Source organism: Oncorhynchus masou, chromosome 30 (genome assembly GCF_036934945.1).
Source record: "Oncorhynchus masou masou isolate Uvic2021 chromosome 30, UVic_Omas_1.1, whole genome shotgun sequence".
NCBI classification, from domain to species: Eukaryota; Metazoa; Chordata; class Actinopteri; order Salmoniformes; family Salmonidae; genus Oncorhynchus; species Oncorhynchus masou.
In genome coordinates this window covers 28,432,004-28,459,026 of record NC_088241.1, presented here as the reverse complement: position 1 = coordinate 28,459,026, position 27,023 = coordinate 28,432,004, and the positions used below count along the sequence as shown (strand labels likewise).

The following is a 27,023-nucleotide window of genomic DNA, read 5'->3' as shown; positions in this document are numbered from 1 at the left end:
ATAAACCTTTTACGTGCCTGTAGCCCAGTGTCATTAGATATGCTTGTTCTCTAAGTAGATTAATAGGGCATTTTAATCTCGTGCAAGGCAAATTCCTTTCAAATCCAAGGTCAGACATGAAACAACATCATCACAAATTCAATGTCTCTCAAAAACACCCCTGCTTGACCAAACCACTCAAAGACTGATCATGACCTACTTTTAGGAACGAAATGTCTCACTCATCAGTTTTTCGGGAAGAGTTGGGGTAGACATCACTGAGGGATAATCTGCTCGGTTCCTGCAGAATTATAATTATTTTTCCATTGTAAAAATGAAATTGTCTCATCTGTGTCAGTAATAGCCATTCTAAGTAAACTATCCATATTTTATCCTGCTGGTATGTAAACCACTACAAGCTCTCTCTGGCACTATTTCAATCTATCTTTCCTGGATTCCTCACATCCGATCACCTCCCCCCCTCAAAATGCATTGGACAAGGTCAGAGAGGAAGGACCTTGGTCCTTGTCTCCAATACAATTGAGAAGCATGCAGGGAGATAGGATGCATGGATTTGAAGAAAGACAAATTGAGACAGCCCTGAACTCAGCTAATGCTGCATTCGTAACCAAGTGGGAGGTGGGAATTTACCAGTTGTGAAGTCCTAAATAACAGTTGAATGCATTCACATGCTATGAACTCGTTGAGAAACGCTAATTCGCTAATGGCCAACAAGCTGAGTAAACCATAAACTAAAAGTTCGGCTATCATGCCTGTAAACAAATTATGTTCAAAAACCATGTTAATAGATTGCATTTTATAAATAAAGTTTTATTGCATTTAACTGCCGAAAATGCTGGTAGTAGTTTATGTCAGAGGTCAACAGGTGAGAGAAATGAGAGCTCAGGATGATAAATGAGTTCCCCACTAGTAATTACCTGTTGGAGGGCCATTCGTATGTGGTAAATTCCCACTGGTAATGAACGCAGCATGACTCCACCCTCCCCATATGGATTATTCCTTCTCTTTGCTACCAGGCCTGGTTGCAGAGAGAGATAACAGCAGATGGAATGATTCATCAGTCTGCTTGCACTCTAATGAACAGAGGGTCATGGTTATGTAACGGAACATCCCCATATGGCAGTAGGGGAAATGGGTTATTTAGCATCGCATGGGACTTCTCATTCCAACTCCAGTCTCAATGCATCAGTCTGCCGGGTGATTAGATTTACTTTAATCCTCACACACATAGATGTATTGTGACATGTGAAAACATAGTCTGTGTGTGTAAACAGTCTCTGCTGATCTGTGGCATGACCTTTCTTCAAAGATTGTCGGACTCAGAACCACCATCTTGAAGTTCCACTCTGGAAAGTCTAATGCACTTCCATTGTAAACTGCCCAGAGGACATTCAACACAGCCTGAGAAAGCCATTGCATTTGTTTGATAAACACTGAAAATGTACATGCAACACCTTCAAAGATTCTGAGTTACAGTTCATATTAGGAAATCAGTCAATTGAATAACTAAATTAGTCCCTATTCTATGGATTTCAGCATGACAATTGCACGATCCCTCAAAACATTACACATTTGAGTGGCCTTTTGTCCCCAGCACAAGGTGCACCTGCATAATGATCATGCCGTTTAATCAGTTTGATATGCCACACCGGTCAGGTGGATTGATTATTTTGGCAATGGAGAAATGCTCACTAACAGGGATGCAAACTCATTTGTGCTCAAAAATAAGCTTGTGCACATGGAAAATATCTGGGATCTTATTTCAGCTCATGAAACCAACACTTTACATAGTGTTTATTTTTGGTTCAGCATAATATGCATTGGCTCAGACAGAGCTCTGTTTAATTCATGTGAACTTGTTCCGTAGTTAAGAGCTGTTGTGCGGATGCAGAAACATGTGCCCTCGTGTTCAGGACCGAGAACATTGGTCTGCTGTTTTCAGAGCTGGCCTCAGACATGTGGCTTTGCAAGTAAGGATCCCCTTCTAAACCGGAGATTAAACAGTACATCCAAGAAGTCTTTCATTTAATTTGCTCACTCAAATATCCTTCTGGTTGGCATTTAAAGAGAAACTGAAAATCACCAATTGAAATTGGCACCCATGAGAACACCACATCTCAATTGGTTGTAGAACAATGAAACAGAACATAACAGTTGTGGATATATGCCATTTAGAATGTATGTTCACTATAGAATGCTTGAAATTAAAATCTGCTAAACCCTTGGCACCAGAACATGCCCAAGAGGAATCAAACATGGATGGGATTATCATGCTTTAATAGTAAATATATTAGGACATTTGATGTTAAGAGTATTACACACAGTAGCTCAGGCACAAACAAGTATGAGTTGTTTTGAAGCGTTGGTCTCAGACACCTATCAACAATTTGTTACACATGTACACTCTACTCCCAGGTAGAAAAATAAAGAGTGAACGTCCATTAAAGCTTTGGCTGCAGGTTTAAGATTATTCTGGAACATAAACCACTACAAACACTCAATTTCATCCCCACCCTCAGAAATCCTAATACTTTCAGAAAAAAAACATGGTTGCTTTAAGTAGGGGTAACTAGTGCCAGCCCAGGACATCAATGATGCATAACCACCTACTCAGATTACACACAAGAGAACAGAGGGAAAATAAATAAATACAATTAACAAAATCCCTTCACCATAAACAATGACTTAACTCACCGCAACAACTGTACACAGTGCAAAGTAACCGCGTGGGAACCTAAAGTAATAACTGTAGCATTAATATTCACAAGTGTAGAAAAACTAAATATTCAAATACTCTTTGATTAACAGATGTTGAAGTGCTTTAAGTTGAGGGGACTGGCTGTGCACGCAGGGGTCGTAGACCGTTACACATCTGCCCCATGATGAGTGACGTGACGGAGAGAGTGCAATCCCATGATGCAACAGCCGCGGATCAATGCTGCGATGTTGTAGACTGGCGCCGCCCCATCCACGCCATGCCGGGAATACAGCCAGGCCACTGTGGGCAACACTGGTACGGCCACAGCAACAAGATCAACAAGGAAGCTGCTGCTCCAATAGCTTTTGTTGACCACAGCCATCCCGAGGGCCTTGCAGGGCTCCTCACTGCTCACCTCAAAATCCAGCTCCTCCATGAAGCGTATGGAGACCACCTCAGGGTCTGAGCAACACAGCCCTGAATTACTTAACATATAAGGGCTCACTGGCAGAACTGGAATGGGCTGACAGGAGCTAGGCAGGCTTAAGGTAGACGGGATAGGGGCCAAGTCTGGGCCCTGCTGTGCTGGGATTTCTAGGAGGCTGGTAGAAGCTGGAAGGAGAGCATCTCCAACTGCACCACCATGGAACTTCAGCAGCTGCAACAGGAGGGCGTGCAGGTCAGGAGGGAAGGACACCATCTCGGTCTGAACGGCCTTCTCCTCTGGAGCAGGGAAGGGTAGTGTGCTGCAGCAGAACGTGTTGGAGGGTGGTGGAGGCAGTGGTGCGATCTTCTCCTCCAGACTGTGGAGTAGAGTGGACACCCCAGGACCAGCCTCTGGGTGGCAGCGTAGCTTACCGCTAGAGTCCACTTCTGTGGACATGAGCATGTGTGCCAGGTTGTCGTTGACCAACAGCCCACAGTCTGCCATCTCCTCCACCGCCTGGTCACCCACCTCCCCCTGCTTATCATTGACAGGGGAGTCACCACAGATGAAGTCCATGGTTGGCTCATCTTGCAGCGTGGAACCGCTCTGGGCCATCTCCATGCTGTGCAGCAGGCTCTCCAGCTTGCGGTTCTGGATGTTGATGTCGACAAAGTACTTCTGGATGCCCTTGTCCTTCTCCATCAGACTGCTCTTCATGGTCTCCACAACCTGCCGGAGCTGCTTGATCTCCTTACGTGCCTCCTTCAGGGCCAGCTGCGCTTCTACACGGTGGCACTCCTCCTCAATCCAGTCCTCCCTCATCCTGCCCAGCTGGGACTTGAGCTCCTCGATCTCAGACTCCCTGAGGGAGAAAATAGTGTTAAGCTAGTAGTTACAGCTGTACAGAATTGCAATGTTTTTTTTACACTGTAGGTGGAATGTATTCTATGGGATGCATTTAGGAAACAAGCTAAACATGAGCTGTTTACTGAGAAGGTAACCTGTCATGGACGGTGTTCTCAGCTTCCCTCAGCTTGCTTCTCAGATGGCGAATGGCCACCTCCTTCTGCTGCAGGGGGGTGAGATACTGCTCTGGATTGGGGGGTCTGAGCCCATGGTTGTCCCCACAGGAGTGGTAACGTCTGGGGGTCATCCTTATGGAGAGAGGAGACAGGAAATTACACTTTTTCCCTGAATCACATACTGTATGTTCTGCTGGTGAGACACCATCTTTTTCTCAACATGGATACTGAGGAAGAGGACACCCCATGTATTGTACACACCATCCTGTACGGTGTTCAGTACAACGAGCAGTGCTGAGCCCCATCTACAGGAGGCTCCATCAGTGATTTGGGGAAGGAACTAGGCCATGGATAAAAAAATAAAGGGATTGGTGCAACGTGCATGATGCAAAACAGCTCGTTTTAGGGAGGAAAAAAAGAGCTGCTGGGCAATGTTATTACTTAGTCGATTGTGTCTGACTGGGGATAGCACTGTCAGGACATAAGCTAACCAGCCAGCCGAGTTCATGCTGCAAAAAGCTAAAATGGCAGGTTGGTCAAAAGTGGTCAGGGATGGATAGGGAAGCAATGAGGGAAAGCCCAATTTACATTTGCTTGGCTGTAGTCTACAAGTTAACCGTGTTTTCGCTTGAGAATTCTCTGAAATACCTTAAACTGTTTAAATTGACTACATGTACATTGAACTACAATTATACATGAGCAGTTCTGAAATATCCTTGTGATCAGGCCTATAGGAGGAATGATGAAACGTGTCAGCGGATGGATTTGGCTAATATGCAGAGCAGCCCCTCTTACAAACAGGCTTAAAAGCTAGCACTATATCCTAGCAACAACCTGGGACTTGTGCTTTGATGGAGTCTCTGCATCCCCGACAGAAATAGAACAGGCTAGCAGAAAGTAGCAAAAGAACAAGCACATCACACAAAACCCAGCCAGGCAGAAGAGAGCTGAGGGGAACAAACTACCTGTAGCAACAGAAATGCAGTCATGGACGTTCTCACGCCCGCATAAGATACATAAGTAGGGATTGTGTTGCATAGGGACTGACTCACATTAAGCCTGTGGGCTGAATTCAAGAGGGCTCTGGTCAGTCATTTTACAGTCCGAGCAGAAAGGCAAGCTTGAGCTTGTTCGTGCAGTGCTGCCATCACCCTCGATTGAACATTCTGCCACATAGCAACACAAGATCCCAGAAGCACTACCACCAAATGTGAGACAGTTAGTGGGGAAAAAAAGGCAGGATGCAGCTAGGCAAGCCAGTCTGGCTATTGACTGAGTAATGAAATATTCATGACCTCTTCCACTCCTATAAACCCAAGGTTGACACCCATGCACACAGACACAATAACAAAATCCAGACTGTTTATAAAATTATATAATCTTGGCATGCCCAATCCTGACCGATATAATCCCTGTCTCAGAAAAGGAGATGACAGTCCCGGCATTGAGCCTAATCTACCCACCATTTCCCCACCTAGTGAACGCCCACCCCTCCCAGAGCAGATGCACAATTACAAAATGGACCCCTAGCCCCCCTTCTTCCTAGGGCATTTCATGTTGAAATAATAGGAACATGGTAGTTGCTCTTGTACTTTGATAGGCTAGGCGGAATTATTGCCATACCGCTTTGAGCTATACAATCATTTCAGATCTAGGCCCTGTCCACATAAGCAATATGGCAACAACAAAAATACCAGAAGGGGTAACACTGGAGGTTGTCTCTGGAACTGGCCAGTGTATGGGTGTGACATGGCTGTTTACCTGGGGGGTATTTTGGGGCTGGAGTTGCTGCTGCTGTTGGTGGATGAGGGGACTGTCCTGTATGGGGTATAGAGCTCTGCATCATGGGATGCTGAGGGGCTCCCTGCCAGCTTGAACATTGGGAGGCTCCTGATGTGGGCACCACGACTGTGGGAAAATACATGCAGTAGTTAGGCAAAGCTAAGGAGATTACATTTTCCACAACAGTCTTGTAATGTTGTCCATTTATCATTGGGGAAGGATTTATTATTTTTCATAAATAAAACATACCAGCAGGAAAAGATACAGCAATAAAGAAATAGTAGAGCTATACATTTTGAAACAGTTTCCCAGAACCAATTACATTTTTTGTTGAAAGTGCATTTTAGTTTAGGATAAGGCTGAATATGGGTCTGGGAAACTGGCCCTTTAAATGTAAACACCCACTGGTGGGGTAAGATATTGGTAATGGAGCTTCTGCTTTTAGAATGGAGGCAGTAGAGAAACAGAGCCACCCCATATATCACCTGCGTGAGGAGATCTTCCCTGTGGAGTTGTGGGCCAGGCTCTCCCCTTTCTTTGGGCTGCCCGTGCTGCTGGAGGAGCTGAAGTCTGCTTCGCTACCTGCAGTCAGACACACTGAATTGCACCTCTTTCCATTCGATAGAACCATAGTAAAGTGCTCACTGTGAATTTGTGATGAACTAACAACAAAACGGAACCTTCAACGCTGAGTGAGTCAATTGCAGGTACAATGTGCTGCCAACCAATACGTGAAGTCTGACTGTTAACTACTACTAATCAGCCAAATTGAAAAACCCCAGGTCCAACATTAATTATCCAATCAGCAGCCTCTCTGGATTGGAACCTTGTTCAAGCCGTTGGGCGGATTCAATTATGCTGAGCCTCGGGGCACCAGTACATGGCCCGTGACCTGGACGGGCAAAAGGAGTGAGGAGTGCCTTCTTAAATCAAACTAATATGCGCTGCTCGGTCATGTCGTCAACAAGGCAGCATGGCGCATTGTCCAGAAACAATCTCCTTTCCATATAGTATATGTTTGAATTTTCAAACTATTTTTAATTTGGAAGGCAGATAAAGTATTTCTATCAATAGCAATAACTTTTGCATGTGAAAACACAGAATCCTACTCATTACTCCACGTGCTTATTTACGTCACTTTTGTTTTGAGCCAACATCAATGTGGGTTCAAACGGGGTGCCCGGGCCAGATTAATCGAATCCCCTCAATGTTGGCGTTCCCCTGCACAGACGTTGCTGACTCATGCCAGATTTTTACAAGGCCTGGATAACTATTTTACATATCAGCTAACCACATCATATGACATATGTTATAGCAATCTGGTGCCCAAAGGCACAGTTGATGAAGTGTCATGCAACAATTGATTAATGCATACAATGTCTGAGCAGGGGAACACAACCATTGAATGCGTCCCAATAATATCTCCTTCTTCCTGCACTCGTTCAGTATTCCCCAGAAATGTAAAAGCATTGGATTGGTGTAGGCACGGGCTAGAGGAAGTTTCTACCATATTTCTTATACCAGTCAGTTCCTTTCAAATCCATGAAGGGAAGTGAACAAGTGTACACTGTGAGAGATATTTAGGATGTTGTCATAGGTGGGCACCAGATTGCTATAACATATGTCATATGATGTGGTTAGCTGATATGTAAAATAGTTATCCAGGCCTTGTAAAAATCTGGCATGAGTCAGCAACGTCTGTGCAGGGGAACGCCAACATTGAGGGGATTCGATTAATCTCAATTGCATTCTCATAAAAAAACAAAATGGTTTTAGCGTCTCGCCTCCTTCACAAACACCATTGGATGAGAAAGCAAGAGGTCCTGCCACTCTGACTGTCTCCTCCAATCGGTGTTGTGCAATTGAGATTCTCCCATTCTCTCACCAAGCAAATCATTGTTGCTTACTTTCTACTGCTCAAATGACATGAAAACAATACTTTGCAGATTGTGTATACACACAAAGCATGTAGAAATCAGGGTTGGGCTCAATTTGAATTAAAGGCAGTCAATCAATACATTATTTTAATTTATAATGCAGACATTTAAAAAACTTTTGAAATAAATAGCTTCTACTTTTGAGTTTATTGAGAAGTAATTGAAAATAAATGCCCTTTTTTCTATTATTGGATTGTGATTTTAGTTTACTTCCTGAATTGACTGCCTTCAATTTGAATTGAGCCCAACCCTGGTCTACAAGAAACCATTTCACATGGTTATTTCCTATATATTTTAATCTGACGTAGATCTATTTTCTAGATCTATTTCAATTGATAGTTAGACAAGTTCTTCAATCAAACAAATAAATATAAACAGAATCAGAATTGAGAGGAAAGCCTAAGATCTACTAGGACAACATATGTGTCACGCCCTGATCTGTTTCACCTGTCTTTGTGATGGTATCCATCCACCTCCAGGTGTCACTCGTTTCCCCATTAGTCCCTGGGTATTTATTCCTGTGTTCCCTGTTTGTCTTGTCAAGTCAACCAGTGTGGTTTTCAATGTGCCTGCTTTTTCTTATCTCGCTTTTGCTAGTCCCCTGCATGCCTTAACGCTGAACTCACCTGCCTGACCATACTGCCTGCCTGCCACTTGTTTATGATCTTTTACCTGTCCACAACCATTCTTTTGCCTGCCCCTTGGATTATAGTAAATATCAGAGACTCGAACCATCTGCCTCCCGTGTCTCCCCCCCACCACCACCCAGTAACCTTTTTACTATTAGTCGTGGGTTTGTACAGCCTACCCCGGCTCCCAGAGAACCTTGCTTACCACCTCCGGGGCGGTATTCTGGGGATTGTGGAACCTGTCAGGGTTTTCTTTCTCAGTGAGTTGCAGCCATGTTTGGCTCGGTCGACAATGGTGTATATTAATACGCTAATGTCGGGAAGGGCGCTCTCCTGGGCTACGGCAGTTTGGGAGCAACAATCCGCTATTTGTCATGATCTGGAAGACTTCGTGGCAGAGGTTGTTATGGGTAATCCCGTCATTTAACATTCAAACAGAGGTGAGGAAGTTTTTTTGATTCTTCGGTATCTGGGAGAGAGGTGGCCCAAAAACATCTTGAATTATTTATTTTTTAAATGTAACCTTTATTTAACTAGGAAATTCAGTTAAGAACAAATTCTTATTTTCAATGATGGCCTAGGGTTAACTGCCTGTTCAGGGGTAGAACGACAGATTTGTACCTTGTCAGCTCAGGGATTTGAACTTGCAACCTTCCGGTTACTAGTCCAACGCTCTAACCACTAGGCTACCCTGCCGACTCCTGTAGTTTGGCAGGCTACACTGTTGACTTTCGTAAATTGGCCGCTGAGAGTGCCTGGAATCCGGAGTCCCTATTTGATACCTACCTTCACGGATTATCAGAGGTGATAAAAGATTAACTAGCTGCTTGGGTGTTAACAGGGGATCTCGATGCCCTCATCATTAGGATTGATGGACATCTACAGGAACGCAGGTGTGAGAGGTCTGACCTATGTCACACTCGTCCAGCCGCAGCGGCTCGTTCACTTCTGAAGGAATCCGGAAGTCCCAGAAGGCTGATTTTCCGAGATGATTTGAGGCCACCCGAGCTCCCTCACGAATCATCGACGACGGGTGAGTTGGATACACCGGAACCTATGCAACTGGGAATAGCTAGATTATCGCCTAGGGAACGTTCACGCAGGCTGCACTCTAATAGTTGTCTATATTGTGCTGCTGTAGGACATTACATAGCCACCTGCCCAGTGAAGAGACCTGAATCCTTAGTAGGTACAAGTACATTGGTGAGGCTGACTGGGAACCCTCTAATTCCCATTACCCAAACTTTTTATGTGATCTTGCTGTGCGGAGGCCAGTCTAAGTCTCTCCGGATGCTCATTGACTCTGGGGCAGATGAGAGTTCCATGGTTGCTACCCTGGTATCGGAACTAAGTATCCCTACTCAAATCTTTTCCATTCACATGGATGCCAGGGCACTGAACGGCCGGTACATTGGAAGCGTCATGCACAATTCCCATTAATATGCAGGTATCTGTAAACTGCAGTGAGTCAATACAGCTTTTCCTCATTGAGTCTCCCCACATCCGTATTGTTTTGGTATTTTCTTGGCTCCAGAAGCACAACCCTGACATTGACTGGACCACGGGTTCAGTCCTGGGTTGGGGCATGTTCTGCCATTCACATTGCCTGAAGGTGGCGCAGCCTTCCCCGGAATGTCTGCCTCCAGGGTTGAGTACAGCCTTGGATCTCTCTGCCATTCCCGCAGAGTACCATGACCTCCTGGAAGTTTTCAGCAAGGCTCGTGCTACCTCTCTTCCTCCACATCGTCTTTACGAATGTGCTATTGACCTCCTCCTGGGCACCACACCGCCTCGAGGCTGGCTATATTCCCTGTCTGGTCCTGAGACCAAGGCAATGGAGGAGTACATCGAGAACTCTGTTGGGAGCATTCCCTGCATCCATGCATTGATTACCGGGGCCTCAATGACATTACGATCAAAAATCGGTACACTCTATCACTCCTCTCCTCAGCTTTCAAACCTCTCCAGGGGGCTACCATTTTTTTCCAAACTAGCCCTTCGGAATGCCAACCACCTTGTGCGGATACGTGAAGGAGATGAGTGGAAGATGGCTTTCAACACTGTTGGTTGACACTGAGTACCTGGTCATGCCGTTTGGACTCAGCAACGTGGCCGCTGTCTTCCAGGCCCTGGTCAACGATGTGCTCCGGGACATGTTGAATCGTGTTTTTTCTACCCCTACGACATCCTGGTTCTCTCGTTCTGCCCAGGGAGCAGCTACAACGGTTTCTGGGGTTTGCTCATTTCTACCGCAGTTTCATTCAGGGCTACAGCAACCTGGCTGCCCCCCTCTCTGCACTCACCTCTCCCAAAGTACCGTTCACATGGTCTCTAGCAGAGCACAAGGCTTTTGGGGATCTAAAGCAGCGATTCACTACTGCCCCATCTTCATCCATCCAGACCCGACTCGTCAGTTTGTGGTTGAGGTTGACGCTGCCGATGTGGGAGTAGGGGCTGTCCTTTCCCAGCGATCTGTCCAGGACCATAAGCTTCATCCCTGTGCCTTCATGTCTCAACCCTGCGGAGAGGAACTATGACGTTGGGAACTGGGAACTCCTAGTGGTTAAGATGGCCTTGGAGGAGTGGAGGCACTGGCTGACAGGGGTGGAACATCCATTTTTGGTATGGATGGACCTTTAGAATTTATAATGCCAAGCGCTTCAACCCAAGGCAAGCTCGTTGGGCCCTGTTATTTACCAGGTTCAATTTCACCATCTCCTACCACCCAGGGTCCAAAAACATGAAGCTGGACACTCTCTCCCATCTGTACAATTCCACTGCCATGCCCTCTGAATCTGAGACATCCTCTCTGCCTAATATTTGGTGGCTTCGGTTATTTGGGGTATTGAGGCTCTGGTCCGCCAGGCACAATGTTCCCATTGGGGGGGCCTGGCTAACCGGATGTTTGTTCTTGATTCAACATGGCCTCAAGTTCTGGAATGGGCTCACTCCTCAGGGCTTACCTGTCATCCTGGGGCTCGTCGTACCCTGGCTTTCCTCTGACAACCGTTCTGGTGGCCCACCATGGCTCCTGATGTCTCAGCCTTCATTGTCGCATGCATGGTGTGCGCTCAAAGCAAGACTCCGCGACAAGCGCAGTCTGGCCTCCTTCAGCCACTCCCTGTCCCTCATTGCTCCTGGTCCCATTATTCCCCTGGATTTTGTCACTGCCCCCCCCCCAATCAGATGGTAACCCCACCCTGACAGTGATGGATAGGTTTTCCAAAGCCGCCCATTTCATCCCTCTTCACAAGTTACGAGGAGATGTGCTGCACCATGAGCTGGGCCATCTTTTGAATCCATGGTCGCCCGGTCGACATGATCTCGGATCGGGGTCCTCAGTTCTCATCCCGATTCTTGAAGGCGCTTTGCATCCTTATCAGGTCATCGGCCAGTCTGTCCTCTGGATTTCATCCCCAATCCAATGGCTAATCGCCGCAAGCCAATCAAGACATGGAGACAACACTTTGGCGTCTCGCTGCTAGTAACCCCACCACCTGGAGCCAGTAACTGGTCTGGGTGGAACATGCTATGAACACTGTTCCCTGCTCGGCTACTGGACTCTCCCCATGGAGCATTCGAAGGGTGAATCAGTCCCCGCTCTTCCCAAAGCAAGAAGGTCAACACCCTCAGCCCAGATGTTCGTTCGCCGCTGTTGACGTACCTGGAGAAGAGCCGCCCAAGCTCTTTTTCAAGACCACCTTCAGGTATCGTCGACAAGCGGACCACCTCCGGATTCTTGCTCCCCGCTATCGGGTCAGGCAGAGGGTATGGTTGTCCACACGGGACCTGCCCCTCTGGATGGAATCCCGCAAACTTTCCCCATCTACTAGAGTCCTTAGTCCCACTGCTGTTACCCAGTACCCTCCGTGTTCACCCTACTTTTCATGTGTTCAAGATTTAAACCCTTGTCTCACAGCCCTTCTGCTTCTAGGCCCATCCCTCCCCCTGTGTGTCATCGAAGGTCAGCCAGTGTATACGGTGAGACACCTCTTGAGGGTTCAACCACGGGGCAGGCGTTTCCAGTACCTGGTTGAGGGAGGGTTATGGCCCAGGGCAGAGGTGCTGGGTTCCCCTAAAGACATCCTGGACCCGGCCCTCCTCACCGACTTTCACCGCCGTCAGCCAGGTATGTGCCCAGGTAGCACACCAGGTGGCACCCCTGGGGGGGTAGTGTTTCACCTGCCTTTGTGATTTGTCTCCACCCACCTCTGGGTATCACCTGTCTTCCCCATTAGTGCCTGGGTATTTATTCTGGTGTTCCCTGTTTGTCTGTTGCTAGTTCGTCTTGTCAAGTCAACCAGCATAGTTTTCCGTGCTCCTGCTTTTCTAGTCCTCCCGATTTTGACCCTTGCCTGCCTTGACTCTGAACCTGCCTGCCTGACCATGCTGCCTGCCCTGACCTCGAGCCTGCCTGCCACTTTGTACCTCCTGAACTCTGATCTGATTTTGACTTTTTTGCCTGTACACGACAATTCTCTTGCCTGCCCCTTGGATTATAATAAATATCAGAGACTCAAACAATCTTCCTCCCGTGTCTACATCTGGGTCTCGCCCTGTGTCCTTATAGTATGTACGTGCCTCCTAACCCCAACTACAAAAAAAAACGAAGCCAATCCCTGCAGTGGCCTACCTCTGGGCAATGTGGACAATCGCTGCTCCCTCTTGTGCCTCGGCGGTGGTGCGTGCCACTCTGCCATCACCCTCACCCTCTTCACCTTGGTCTTGCACCCGGTAGTGGGCATGGGGGAGCCATATGGACTGTTGTCTGACCCTGACAGGGTTTTGGAGGGGGACACAGACTGACTACTGGGGCAGCCAGTGTCATCTATGTAGACAGATATAGCCAAGAATATGCATGGAACACACAGCAGTCAATCATTAAGAGGGACTGAACCTTGTGATCAGAAATCGTCCTGGGCATTTCTAGCACACTGGCGGCCATTAATTCTGCACACACAAATTAGATTTAGGAAGGCCACCTGGGTTAAAGATAGACCAGCCCATTTGCCATCGCCAGTACTGCCCTGGCTGCTAGTGACAATACTGACAAGTGAAAGCAAATTCCTATTCATTTTATGTTTTCAGATAAATTTAGTGAGATTAGAATAACTATTTTTAGACTTTTATGATGCACCCTAACCTTGATCTGAAACATGGGAACAACGTACCTGAGCAAAAGCTGATGGTCCGTTTGGAGTTGTCCGAGCTAATGTCACAGTCCTTACCCTCGTCCTCTGAAATGGGTGATTCGGACAAGGGTGACCCTTTCTCTTTAGGGTGGAAAGGATGAAGGATCAAGCGTGGGATGCGGCTGCGGGGGCTTTCCTTCCCTGCTGACTTCTTTTCCTGAGAACCATACAGGTATCACAACTATCACAACTCACCACTTGAATTTTTGCCACAAGAACAAATCAAAATCATACGAGATTCGGTGTGCGTTATTACAACTTTGCGCATTTTGTTTTGGTCTTGCTACATTAGCTCTGTCACAGCAGCACAATCATTAAATAATTATGGGCTATGTATGTGACAGTCTAGATTAGATTATCATGCTATCACTATTATCAATCTCATGAAATTTGAACAAAAATATTAGTGGAATTGTTAAGATTACAAAAGATCAACTTTCAAAGTGTTGCAATGACACCCACCTCATATTCCTGGAATGGTCCCATTGTGCTTAACGCTGCGATTTCCCCTTTGGATCTGCGAGAAAAGTAACGGTGAGGTGTATTTCTGTCCAAGGCATCCTGATGTGGCACACTGGCACTGAACCATTTACGAACAAGGCCGACTCTCCGAAATAGGTTATGTAAATAATGTCACCTCCGCCTACGTCCACCCCTGCCTGGCACAGACACTGACCGGACCATGGTCATTAAACCAGTGAGCCCCACATCAAATATAGGCTACCAGATTTGAAAACATTTTTGTTTTACTTGAAAATATTTTGCATGTATTTCCTCAAACATGGAACAAAGGCATGAGACCGTTTTTTAAATCCAATAAAACCCAGGCTTACAGTCCCTTCACATGCAAGTGCCAGAGAAAATACAACCTAAAATCTATTATCTGTTTATGAATCGATATAATGGAATGATGATTGAAATCTAGTCGCGAATGATGCTGCAGAGAGGATCTGGGTGTGTTTCTAACTCTTCATTTAGAAATGAATGAATAAATGATGTCCCACTAGGTGGAAAGCACACAGCAGCATATTCAAACATCTCAAATCAAATTGTATTTGTCACATGTGCCGAATACAACTGGTTTAGACATTTACAGTGAAATGCTTACTTGCAAGCCCTTAACCAGCAATGCAGTTTTAAGAAAAATAAGTGTTAAGTAAAAAAAAGAGGCTATGTACAGAGTCAAAGTCCGGGGGCACATCTATTAGAGAGGGGCTGACTAAGGTTTTCCTCAGCGCCATGATTCATTCTGCCAAAAAACATAATAGAATTATGACATTTCTTCCATCTGGGATCCTGTGCCAAATAGCCTTTTTGCTGTCAACAAGATGACACCATAGAGTAGCACCGGCAAACCGCTCACTGAATATTGAGATAAGAATGACAGAATAATAGTGTACGGTGTTTTGTGTTTATATTGATTTTCACAGACCCTATACACGTAGTTGAATTCACCCTCTCCATTTTGACATAGGCATCCAGGCTCCAGTACCTGCACCAAATTGTATGTTTTATTAACGTTTGATCGCTGAATAAATCATGGTTCACATAATGCCTGACTGCACATTATGACATCACTCAATTCCTTATCCATTCCCCCTCTCCTGTTGACTGTTGTGCCTCTCTTAGCACCATCGCTTTAAGGAGTTGGTTATGTAAGTGTGTACGTGATCTTCTCTTTTTTTTATATAAAAAAATGACGGAATTGACCCCTAAGCTCTGATTCGTTATCTCTTTACTGAATCCGGACTTTTTCCCCCTTAGCATCTGGACTGTATCTCTTTATTTTGACTGCATGGTACCTAGGATGTTGGTAAATGTAGCTCAGGACATCTGCTGTCCCTGTCCCCAAGCAAACACCCATCTTGAAAAACACTGTGTACCCTGACTATCATGTCTTACACTACAGGTATGTTTTCAGTACGTAAGAGTGAAGAAATAAGGTCAACAGCTAAACCACAAAGAAATCATACTTGAAGGCAGGTTTTTATATCAGATTGTATGCACTTTTAGTCTTCTAGGTCCTACAGCCCTGATATGAGAACACCCCAAAAGTTCACCTGAAATGAGCTCAGCTTTTTGTACCTCTTAAGGCAACTGAGAAGTGTGTCATGAGCATCACAATAAAACAGCAGTATGTCAGGATTTTATGCCTCGATATGTTTTCCTTTTGTTTCTACCCGCCTTTGGATAGCTGGCACACAGCTTCAAAGTGGAATCAGATTAGGCAGCAGGCACAGTCTCAGAGCTACCAACCAAACCATGCCCTAGCAACATACTTAGCAACAGAGGAAAATTACTGCAAGAAAGACCGGCTAAATGGGGCCAATGAAATTTGCAGACAGTTCTGCATCTAACAAGCGCGCAATAAGAGGGTTTTCCTCCTGCAACATAACAAAGGTCAATGGGGTTTACTTCGGGTGTGGCCTAGGGCAGTGTGGGGGGAGTATTACAACAAGGTCAGGTGTGCTCCCATATGAGCCAGCGCACGTGAGCCATTGTCTCTGTGCACATCAGCAGCAATTAATGTCAGGAAAATGGAATCAGGTTTGTGCATTACTATACTCAATAGTTGTTATCATATAATGTCCATACAGTGTCTCAATGCTGATTGAATCTCAGCTGGGCTTGTAAATATCCTTCTCCTGGAAAATGAGGAATGACACAGGTAGAAGAAAAGATCAAAGAAAACAGACTGAAACGGTGAGAGACTACCTGGACTTGTCAAATAAGAAGCGCATATTTTCACTCCGTTTCAAAATATTTTAAAACATTTAATTTCCCTTGCAGATAAAGGTGGTCCCTTAGCAGATAGAATCCTGGGTGGAGGGTTGACAGCCTCAGATTCACAGAGAGATGTTTTCATCTAAGCCTGCCCATGCATGCTCTCAGTAGATAAGATGCAAAACAACGTGACCCTCTGCAACAAGCTGTCACAGTCTCACGTCAGAATTCGTCCATGTTTCCCAAGCATTGAAATCTTAAGGTTAGGAATTCATTTTGAATGGTTGAGGTAAGAGAGAAAAAATCTCAAAAACAACTTTCTATAGCTGGATTGAACATGCAATCTTTGGCATTGGAGGTAGATGCTTACACCCATCCCCATCCCCCTGTCCACTTTCAAAAACATAAACCAATTTGAGACTAACAGCACTCACAGTTGCCCCTAGTGGCTGGTTTCCACATCATCTCCTGACGTCCTCAGACATGGATGGACATCTAATACTGACTTGTATCACGGGTGACCTGGCTGTGTTGTTCACAATGTTCCTACGGCTGGAACTTACGCAATCAACTGGGTGTCAAATCCGGGTGTTCTGCATAACTCAAGACTGTGTTAGCCCACCGGGCAAAAGTCTTTGGGAGTTAACATAATGTTTGTGTGTGTGTGTACATGCAAACATGTGTGAGCATTCAGGATGATGATAGAAGCTACGTGTTTCAAGGTGTCTAATTATCTGTCTTTTGATCATGTTCACAAAGGAATACATTACAGTTTCTCCAATAAAACCACATCTGAAAATGTCCAGTTCTATATAGTGTTTTGATAGATTTTCCCCAAATCCAACATAGATTATCCTTATCAACCTGAACCTTATGGTGTGGGTAAATACCCATAAAAGACCCATAACATTGGCAAAGTGTAAAAGCTTTCACTTGCTGTTGGTGGTCAATAACATCCAATTCACTGCGTTCTAAATACACTCTAAATACACATTATTTACAGAGAGAATACAGACAGCTCACATCAGCCAATTTATGATGGCAAAACGTTCCTTAATATCCTTATAATATCTGTTTCTGCAAATGCTGACCATGTTTGTCAATGTATAAGTTACAGTATGTGATGTGCTTCATGGTGACTTGAATGAATGTTATTGTAGTTGTTTGTTTTTTTCTTACCTGCTCTGCCCAAATTGAATATTAAAGGCAGGCCTAAAATCAAAAGTTTCCGCCACATGCATGAATTCTTAATGGTTTGTCAATGATTTTAGACCATTCTCACAAAATCCAGCAACGAATGCAAAACATATAGTCTAGCCCATGAACTTACTGAAATATAGCTACCAAAATATGTTTTGTCGCTCTTGTAATCCCAGAAGAAAGATATCAATGCATAGGGGGATGGTCGCCCATGGGATTAATTTAACACGCAGTTGAAATCATTTGCGCAGTCCACCGTCTCGTGGTGCTGAATATGATCAAGCGATGTATGAGTTCAAACTTAACCTGACCATTTTTTCAACCAGACCCACCTTTAACATTTGGTAAGTGCGCAATAGCTTAACTAAATTACATGTATTTTACAATCATAATTTCGAATTTAACTAAATAGGACAATATGCCAATGGATAGCAAATTGTGATAAGAAATGGGAAAGTAAACAACATCATAGGCTAGTTTGAAATCAGAATTACATGCGTCTCGTTTTTACCTTTCCTATCTTTTCCTAAATGTTTTCATCAAGCTATTTACATAAACATATAATTGTACTAGCCTGGATGTTTGGTGATGATTCCCCCAGTCGCAAAGGATGCGGGTGTAGCCTAAATCACGGACACCACAACGAGTCGCTCGTTACTCCAGTGTTCATCACGAGTCTGACTGTCGAGCCCATCCCACTCTGTGTTTTGATATGTGGAAATTACACTGTGCACACAGGATTGGACGAGGATGAAGCTGCTAAACACGCACCAACAGTGACAACGCGCTCTCGAAGTCAAATATGACCAATGTTCGAACAGTCTTGGGTTACATAACGCATGCATGATTGTTCCGTCCTGGAATCGCCTAATAGCCTATGTAGAATGACACAGACAATAATATCAGGGTGTGTGACAACAACAAATGCATGAAATAACAACAAGGGACCACCTTTATCTGCAAGGGAAATTAAATGTTTTAAAATATTTTGAAACGGAGTGAAAATATGCGCTTCTTATTTGACAAGTCCAGGTAGTCTCTCACCGTTTCAGTCTGTTTTCTTTGATCTTTTCTTCTACCTGGGTCATTCCTCATTTTCCAGGAGAAGGATATTTACAAGCCCAGCTGAGATTCAATCAGCATTGAGACACTGTATGGACATCATATGATAACAACTATTGAGTATAGTAATGCACAAACCTGATTCCATTTTCCTGACATTGATTGCTGCTGATGTGCACAGAGACAATGGCTCATGTGCGCTGGCTCATATGGGAGCACACCTGACCTTGTTGTAATACTCCCCCCACACTGCCCTAGGCCACACCCGAAGTAAACCCCATTGACCTTTGTTATGTTGCAGGAGGAAAACCCTCTTATTGCACGCTTGTTAGATGCAGAACTGTCTGCAAATTTGAAACAATATAGTTGCATCTCAGGCAATGTCAGTATGATTGGGGCGCGGCTTAGAGTTTCCTGTCCATGGTGCTGAAGTCACTGGGCGAGTCCAGGAATTGAGCAGTGGCATCATGAGGCCTTTTTTTTGCTCCAGCCGTCAACCTTATTACATTTCAGGCTGATATGAGTTTGCATAACCACACATCACTTGCACTATGCAGAATTTCTAAGAAAACGTTTTACTGACTTATTTTTGTGATATAAATAAACAATACAATATAATGCGCAAGGCAGAAGGCACTGAAAGAAGCCCCTAGAATGACACAGTGCCTGCTGTGATTGATCGAGATCTCACATCGCAGGGGACCACTCACATCCCTAAACCCCTCGCCCACCCTTGCAGCAACGGTTAAATGTCAACCTCATCACTCAGCAAAATGCCTGTCACTCAGTCAGAGTCTGGATATTCAGAAACCTCTTCCCGAAAGAGTGCAAGCAGGTTGGACAGGTTGAGGCAGCAGTGAATGAGGTGTAGATGGCAGGACAGCCAAAAAATTGCAGCAGAGTTACAGGTTTGTGCAGGGTTTGTGGTAGCTAACTGACTTGTCTCCCTCAGTATAAGGGTTGACTACTGCTAATAAACTAGAATTAGCGCTACGCATCCTTAAGCTATTCGGTGTCAGTCAGAGTTATTTAGCAGTATATTTAGTGAATGGGCAAGCAAAGGATGTTGGTGTAAGTCATGATAAAAAGTGTCCCCCCCCCCCCCCCCCCCACACACACACAATACCACATCATGACAAAGCAAATACAGTTTTTTAGATATTTTTGCAAGTATATAAAAAATTCTCACATTCTTCTCTGCAGATCCTCTCAAGCTCTGTCAGGTTGGATGGGGAGTCTGGCCACTGTACGATAACGGTCTGATTGGTGGAGTACTGAAGAGATGGTTGTCCTTCTGGAAGTTTCTCCCATCTCCACTGATGAACTCTGGAGCTCTGTCAGAGTGACCATCAGGTTCTTGGTCACCTCCCTGACCAAGGCCCTTCTCCCCCGATTGCTCAGTTTGTTCAGACGGCCAGCTCATTTAAGAATGATGGAGGCCACTGTGTTCTTGGGGACCTTCAATACTGCAGACATTTTTTGGTACCCTGTGCATCGAAACAATCCTGTCTTGAATCTCTATGGACAATTCCTTAAACCTCATGGCTTGGTTTTTGCTCTGACATGCACTGTCAACTGTGAGACCTTATATATAGACAGGTGTGTGCCTTTTCAAATCATGTTCAGTCAATTGAATTTACCACAGTTGGACTCCAATCAAGTTGTAGAAACAAGTTGTAGAAACACAGAAATAACTGAATTACACATTTTCCAGACCCTGAGCTCAAATATCGAGTCTCATAGCAAAGGGTCTGGATAATATGTAATTAAGTTATTTCTGTTTGTATTTTCTATACTACATTTGCAAAAATTTTGAAAAAACGGTTTTCGCTTTATCCTTATGGGGTATTGTGTGCAGATTGATGAGGACTTTTCTGTATTTAATCGATTTTAGAGTAAGACTGCAACGTAACACAATTTGGAAAAAGGGAAGGGGTCTGAATACTTTCGAATGCACTGCCTAGGGCAGGGATGGGCAACTCCAGTACTCTGGTGGCCTGATTGTTGTCACACTTTTGCCTCAGGCCCAGTTCACAAACCCGACTCCAATAATCAACTAATCATGATCTCCAGTTCAGAATGCATTTGGTTTAATCAGCTGTGTTTTCTAGGAATGGGAGGAAATTGTGACACCACTCCGGCCCCTGAAGACTGGCGTTGCCCATCCCTGGCCAAGGGGCTATGTAGCTTCTTATCTGTCATGTTTGGAGTTGTGTTGCGCTATTATGCAGATACTTCAATTTTTCTTTACAGCTGAGTTGCCCTGGTCGAAACTTTAAACAGCAATTGCCCCAAAGAAAAGTCAGAAACTATTTATTATCTTGTCAAAATTGACTACAAAGTGTAAATAGGATAATTTAAGGTTATAAAGTAATTCTTGTCCAAATCTGAGTTTTGTGAGACTTGTGGTTGTGACTGCATCACACCGTAAATGAAGGTTGGGTTTCTTTTAATCCTGCCCACATGCCCACAGCTGGCAGTAATCATCAATTCAGAATGCAGCTGCACGTGACCCAATCATAATGCCTGTTGTAATTTTGGGTTGACGAAGGATATCCATATGGGGCTAGTTAGGGACCATTGGTTAATTACACAATGTACATGGGACAATATTTTTAAATTCCAATAGCTCCGAATGTCAATGACTTAAAAACCTCATACCAACTATAAATTCTAGTAATGCATATACAAATATTGAAAGCATTTAATGAGAAAACTTAAAGGTGTGCAACATGAAAATATTGTCTCATTTACATTGTGTAATTTAATGTCTGTCAAAGTCAGGCTGCACACCAGCCGGCTGAAGATAATTGGCTAAATAATTTGGCTTTACTCTTCCCATCTGTGAACACACACACCAGACACCCACGTCAAACTACACCCCAAAACCAACTCACGTTTGAAATTATTCATGGCCTCTAGCATTTCTTAATGAACCAAATCTAAAAATGAAGCCAAATCAGGAAGTGCAGTCTCGCTTTAAAACTAACTAATGACATGCTGCACCTCTACCTTGCTACCTTTCAGATGAGCCAAGAAGGAGGACAGATGAGAACAGGAGGCCAGTGGAGCACTTAGAACAGCAGCAGCTAGGGCCAAATGGTAGGGAAGAGGATGATGTGTGACCAAGACACAGGCACAAAACAAGTTAAGCTACTCAAGTATCCCCTTGACCGTTTTGGATTGCAAAACTAAAAAGACACACCAGACAAGACACAGAGACAGCAACAGAAGAATAGGTGATGGAGAGAGACACCAGATGAGACACAGAGACAGCAACAGAAGAATAGTATATGATTGAGAGAGACACCAGAAGAACAGAACAGGCTATAACTGAAGAGGATAGACAAAGAAGACAGTAACAAACAAGAACCTGAGACAGCAACAGAGAAAGTGACAGAAGATGACAGATGGGGAGAGAACAGAGGAGGATTGAGAACACAGCTGTATCACTTCAAGCTGCTCTATAGATTCTAATTAGTTTATTTATTTGTACAAATTACAAGAAGTGATATACAGAAAGTGAAAAAGTAGAACATGATTTACAAAGAACTTGCAGATGAGGTGAAAAAGCCTGAAATTACAATTAAAACAATTGTTTACTTCTATACTTTTTACAACTAGGGCAGAGGGGGATAAACAATAGACAGCAACATATAGTACTGGGACAGCAATAGAATAGGGTAGAAGAGAGAAATCAACTAAGAGAGGCAGAGGAGGGGTGAGCACAGTAGATTGTATCACTTAAAGCTGCTCTATGGATTCTAGTTACTGCACTGTGTGTGTGTGTGGGGGGGGGCATTCTTTCAGCAGTTTTGCCTGATTGGTAAGGTCGAGGACTATGTTTGAAGTTGTTTAATGGTTTTTGGAAATAAACTGTAGATTTATGTGTTCCAGAGTAAAGATTGTTCTAGAGTAGAGAGACCCACAGCATCAATTGTAATTGAGTACTGGCAGCGTCTGCTGTGACAGGTGGGAAGGTACAAGTTGCCTGAAAAATATAAAATCTCTAAATGTTCTAATCTCTCAATATTCATCTCAAAATGCACCAAATTCACACATATAGCTGTTGCTACATGTAGCTTATTTTTATGTGCTGGGGGAGAATGCCTTTAGACCCCCCTATCGGTTTTGGGCTAAGCCCTGAATGCCTTCAAATCAGTCTACACACAATGCCACATCATGACAAAGAAAAAACAGTTTTTTAGACTTTTTTTGCAAATATATAAAAAATGTGGTGCTCTGGTACCGCTTGCCGTGTGGTAGCAGAGAGAACAGTCTATGTGACTGGAGTCTTTGACAATTCTTTAGGCCTTCCTCTGACATTGCCTAGTATAGAGGTCCTGGATTGCAGGAATCTTGGCCCCAGTGATGTACTGGGCCATGCGCACTACCCTCTGAGGAGCCTTACGGTCAGATGCCGAGCATTTGCCATACCAGGCGGTGATGCAACAGGTCAGGATGCTCTCGATGGTGCAGTTGTAGAACTTTTTGAGAATCTGGGGACCCATGCCACATCTTTTCAGTCTCCTGAAGGGGAAAATGTGTTGTCGTGCCCTCTTCATGACTGTCTTGGTGTGTTGAGACCATGATAGTTTGTTGTTGATTTGGACACCTAGGAACTTGAAACTCTCGACCCGCTCCACTACAGCTCTGTTGATGTGAATGGGGGTGTGTTCTGCCCTCCTTTTCTTGTATTCCTCGATCAGCTCCTTTGTCTTGCTCACGTTGAGGGAGAGGTTGTTGTCCTAGCACCATACTGCCAGCTGTCTGACCGCCTCCCTATAGGCTGTCTCATCGGTGTTGGTGATCAGGCCTACCACTGTTGGGTCGTCAGCAAACTTAATGATGGTGTTGGAGTCGTGGGTGAACAGGGAGTACAGGAGGGGACTAAGCACGCACCCCTGAGTGGCCCCTGTGTTGAGGATTAGCGTGGCAGATGTGTTGTTGCCTACCCTTACCACCTGGGTTCAGCCTGTCAGGAAGTCCAGGATCCAGTTGCAGAAGGGGGTGTTGAGTCCCGGGTCCTTAGCTTAGTGATGAGTTTGTGAGCACTATGGTGTTGAACGCTGAGTGAAGACCGCATAAAGAACTTCTGTGAGTAACGGCAGATCTCCTCTTCGTCTGAAGAGGAGTAAGGACCGGACCAAGATGCAGCGTGGTAAGTGTCCATACTGATTTATTACGAAAACAACTGAACACTCAAACAAAACAAAAATAACGTGCATCAACGAAACAGTTCCGTGTGGTGACAAACACTGACTCGGAAAACATACACCCACAAACCAACAGTGAAACCCAGGCTACCTAAGTATGATTCTCAATCAGAGACAACTAATGACACCTGCCTCTGATTGAGAACCATACTAGGCCGAAACAGAACGTAAACATAGAAAAACAAACATGGACTGCCCACCCCAACTCACGCCCTGACCATACTAAATAAAGACAAAACAAAGGAAATAAAGGTCAGAACGTGACAGTCCCCCCCCAAAGGTGCAGACTCCGGCTGCAAAACCTGAACCTATAGGGGAGGGTCTGGGTGGGCGTCTGTCCGCGGTGGCAGCTCTGGTGCGGGACATGAACCCCACTTCACCACAGTTTTTGTCCGCCTCCTCAACCGCCCCCGTGGCCTCTTATGAGTGGCGACCCTCGCCGCCGACCTCCGACTGGGGACCCTAGCCATGGATCCCAAATTGACGGGAGATTCTGGCAGTGCCGGACGGACGGGAGACTCCGGCAGTGCCGGACAGGCGGGAGACTCCGGCAGCTCCGGAGTGAAGGGCGATTCTGGCATCGCCTGGCTGACTGACGGCTCTGGCAGCTCCTGGCTGGCTGTTGGCTCTGGCAGCTCCTGGCTGACTGGCGGCTCTGGCAGCTCCTGGCTGGCTGGCGGCTCTGGCAGCTCCTGGCTGGCTGGCGGCTCTGGCAGCTCCTGGCTGCCTGACGGCTCTGCCAGCTCCTGGCTGCCTGACGGCTCTGCCAGCTCCTGGCTGACTGGCGGCTCTGACAGCTCCTGGCTGACTGGTGGCTCAGGACAGACTGGCGGCTCTGACGGCTCAGGACAGACTGGAGACTCTAGCAGCTCAGGACAGACGGGAGACTCTAGCAGCTCAGGACAGATGGGAGACTCTAGCGGCTCAGGACAGACGGGAGAATCTAGCGGCTCAGGACAGACGGGAGAATCTAGCGGCTCAGGACAGACGGGAGACTCTGGCGGCTCAGGACAGACGGGAGACTCTGGCGGCTCAGGACAGACGGGAGACTCTGGCGGCTCAGGACAGACGGGAGACTCTGGCGGCTCAGGACAGACGGGAGACTCTGGCGGCTCAGTACAGACAGGAGACTCTGGCGGCTCAGTACAGACGGAAGACTCTGGTGGCGCTGGACAGGCGGGAGCACCTGTAGGCAGAAGACGGAGAGACAGCCTGGTGCGGGGGGCTGCCACCAGAGGGCTGGTACGTGGAGGTGGCACTGGGTAGACCGGACCGTGCAGGCGCACTGGAGCTCTTGAGCACCGAGCCTGCCCAACCTCACCTGGTTGAATGCTCCCAGTAGCCAGGCCAGTGTGGCGAGGTGGAATAGCCCGCACTGGGCTGTGCTGGCGAACCGGGGACACCACGCGTAAGGCTGGTGCCATGTACGCCGGCTCAAGGAGACGCACTGGAGACCAGATGTATAGAGCCGGCTTCATGGCACCTGGCTCGATGCCCACTCTAGCCCGGCCGATACGAGGAGCTGGAATGTACCGCACCGGGCTATGCACACGCACCGGGGAAACTGTGCGGTCCACCGCATACATCGGTCCCTCTCTCTCTCCGGTAAGTACGGGAAGTTGGCGCAGGTCTCCTACCTGGCTTCACCACACTCCCCGTGTGTCGTCCCCCCCCCAATACATTTTTGGGGCTGCCTCTCGGGCTTCCAGCCGCCCTGCCGCGCTGCCTCCTCACACCAGTGCCTCTCTGCCTTTGCTGCCTCCAGCTCTGCCTTGGGACGGCGATATTCCCCTGGCTGAGTCCAGGGTCCTTTGCCGTCCAGAATCTCCTCCCATGTCCAGGAGTCCTGTGTACTTTGCCACTGCTGCTGCTGTCCTTTACCACGCTGCTTGGTCCTTGGTTGGTGGGTGTTTCTGTAACGGCATTCCTCCTCTTCTGAAGAGGAGTAAGGATCGGACCAAGATGCAGCGTGGTAAGTGTCCATAATGATTTATTATGAAAACAACTGAACACTCGAACAAAACAAAAATAACGTGCATCAACAAAACAGTTCCCTGTGGTGACAAACACTGACTCGGAAAACAAACACCCACAAATTAATAGTGAAACTCAGGCTACCTAAGTATGATTCTTAATCAGAGACAACTAACGACACCTGCCTCTGATTGAGAACCATACTAGGCCGAAACAGAAACCAAACATAGCAAAACAAACATAGACTGCCCACCCCAACTCATGCCCTGACCATACTAAATAAAGACAAAACAAAGGAAATAAAGGTCAGAACGTGACACTGTGGTTGTTTTTATCAAATCATGTTTTGCCTAAGCAGATTTAAAATGAAAATATTGTTTGTTCTGAAAATTATATTGAATTCATGTAACTGTTTTAAATAAAGTAATACAAATAGTCTTATTATCAGTTACAGGTGGGGGGGGTTGTATGTGCTCTTCCAAAATGTATGGTAAAGCATAAAAACATTAACATTATTTTATTTCTTACAACATGCTAGTCACAGACATTCCATCCTCTTACAAAGACAAATAGCTGACCTTAAGACATTTTCTGTACTTCGACTTTGTATGAAAAAAATATCAAATTTTAGGGTAATTTGAGACAGTTTTGAAGCCGAGTTTATAGAAACCGGTCTTTCGTTCTTCTCTTGAAATGACGTCACAGATTACCCCTTTTATCAATTTTACCTTCAGCTACATTTTTCTCCTGACACAGTGGCTCGTCCCTGTAATCCAAGTCCCTGGGAGGCTGAAGTTGGTGAATCGAGTTAGTTGATGAGCTCTGGGCTGTAGTACGCTATGCAGAACGGCTGTCCGCACCAAGTTTGCTCGTGATATGGTGCTCCTGCCCGAGACCACCAGGTCGTCTAAAGAGGGATACACCCGCCCAGGTCGGAAACAAACCAGGTCAAATCCCCGGTTCCGTCTAGTAGTGAGTAGACACTGCAGTGCAGCCTTGGCAAGACATCGAACCCAGTCTACTTTATCATTTTTTTTGTTTTGTTTAAAAAACCTGCTTCACGGATGAAAATTCCCTCTACAAAAGATTTAACATACCATGATTTTTTTTAACAGTAACCAGTCGACCAAACTCGTCATCAGTTTACCTTCTGTTGTTCT

General features: G+C 45.6%; 1 protein-coding gene across 1 annotated transcript; it reads right to left on the bottom strand.

The window, feature by feature from the left end:
* Positions 1 to 2,260: 2,260 nt before the first annotated feature.
* Positions 2,261 to 18,317, bottom strand: LOC135522475 (syntabulin-like). Its single transcript, XM_064948769.1, has 8 exons — positions 18,186 to 18,317; positions 14,150 to 14,204; positions 13,667 to 13,844; positions 13,129 to 13,323; positions 6,415 to 6,511; positions 5,909 to 6,055; positions 4,127 to 4,279; positions 2,261 to 3,987 (listed from the first exon to the last, which is right to left on the bottom strand). Exons 2-8 carry the CDS (start codon positions 14,171 to 14,173, stop codon positions 2,865 to 2,867), a joined length of 1,917 nt encoding a protein of 638 aa, XP_064804841.1. The 5' UTR covers positions 14,174 to 14,204; positions 18,186 to 18,317; the 3' UTR covers positions 2,261 to 2,864.
* Positions 18,318 to 27,023: the final 8,706 nt, after the last annotated feature.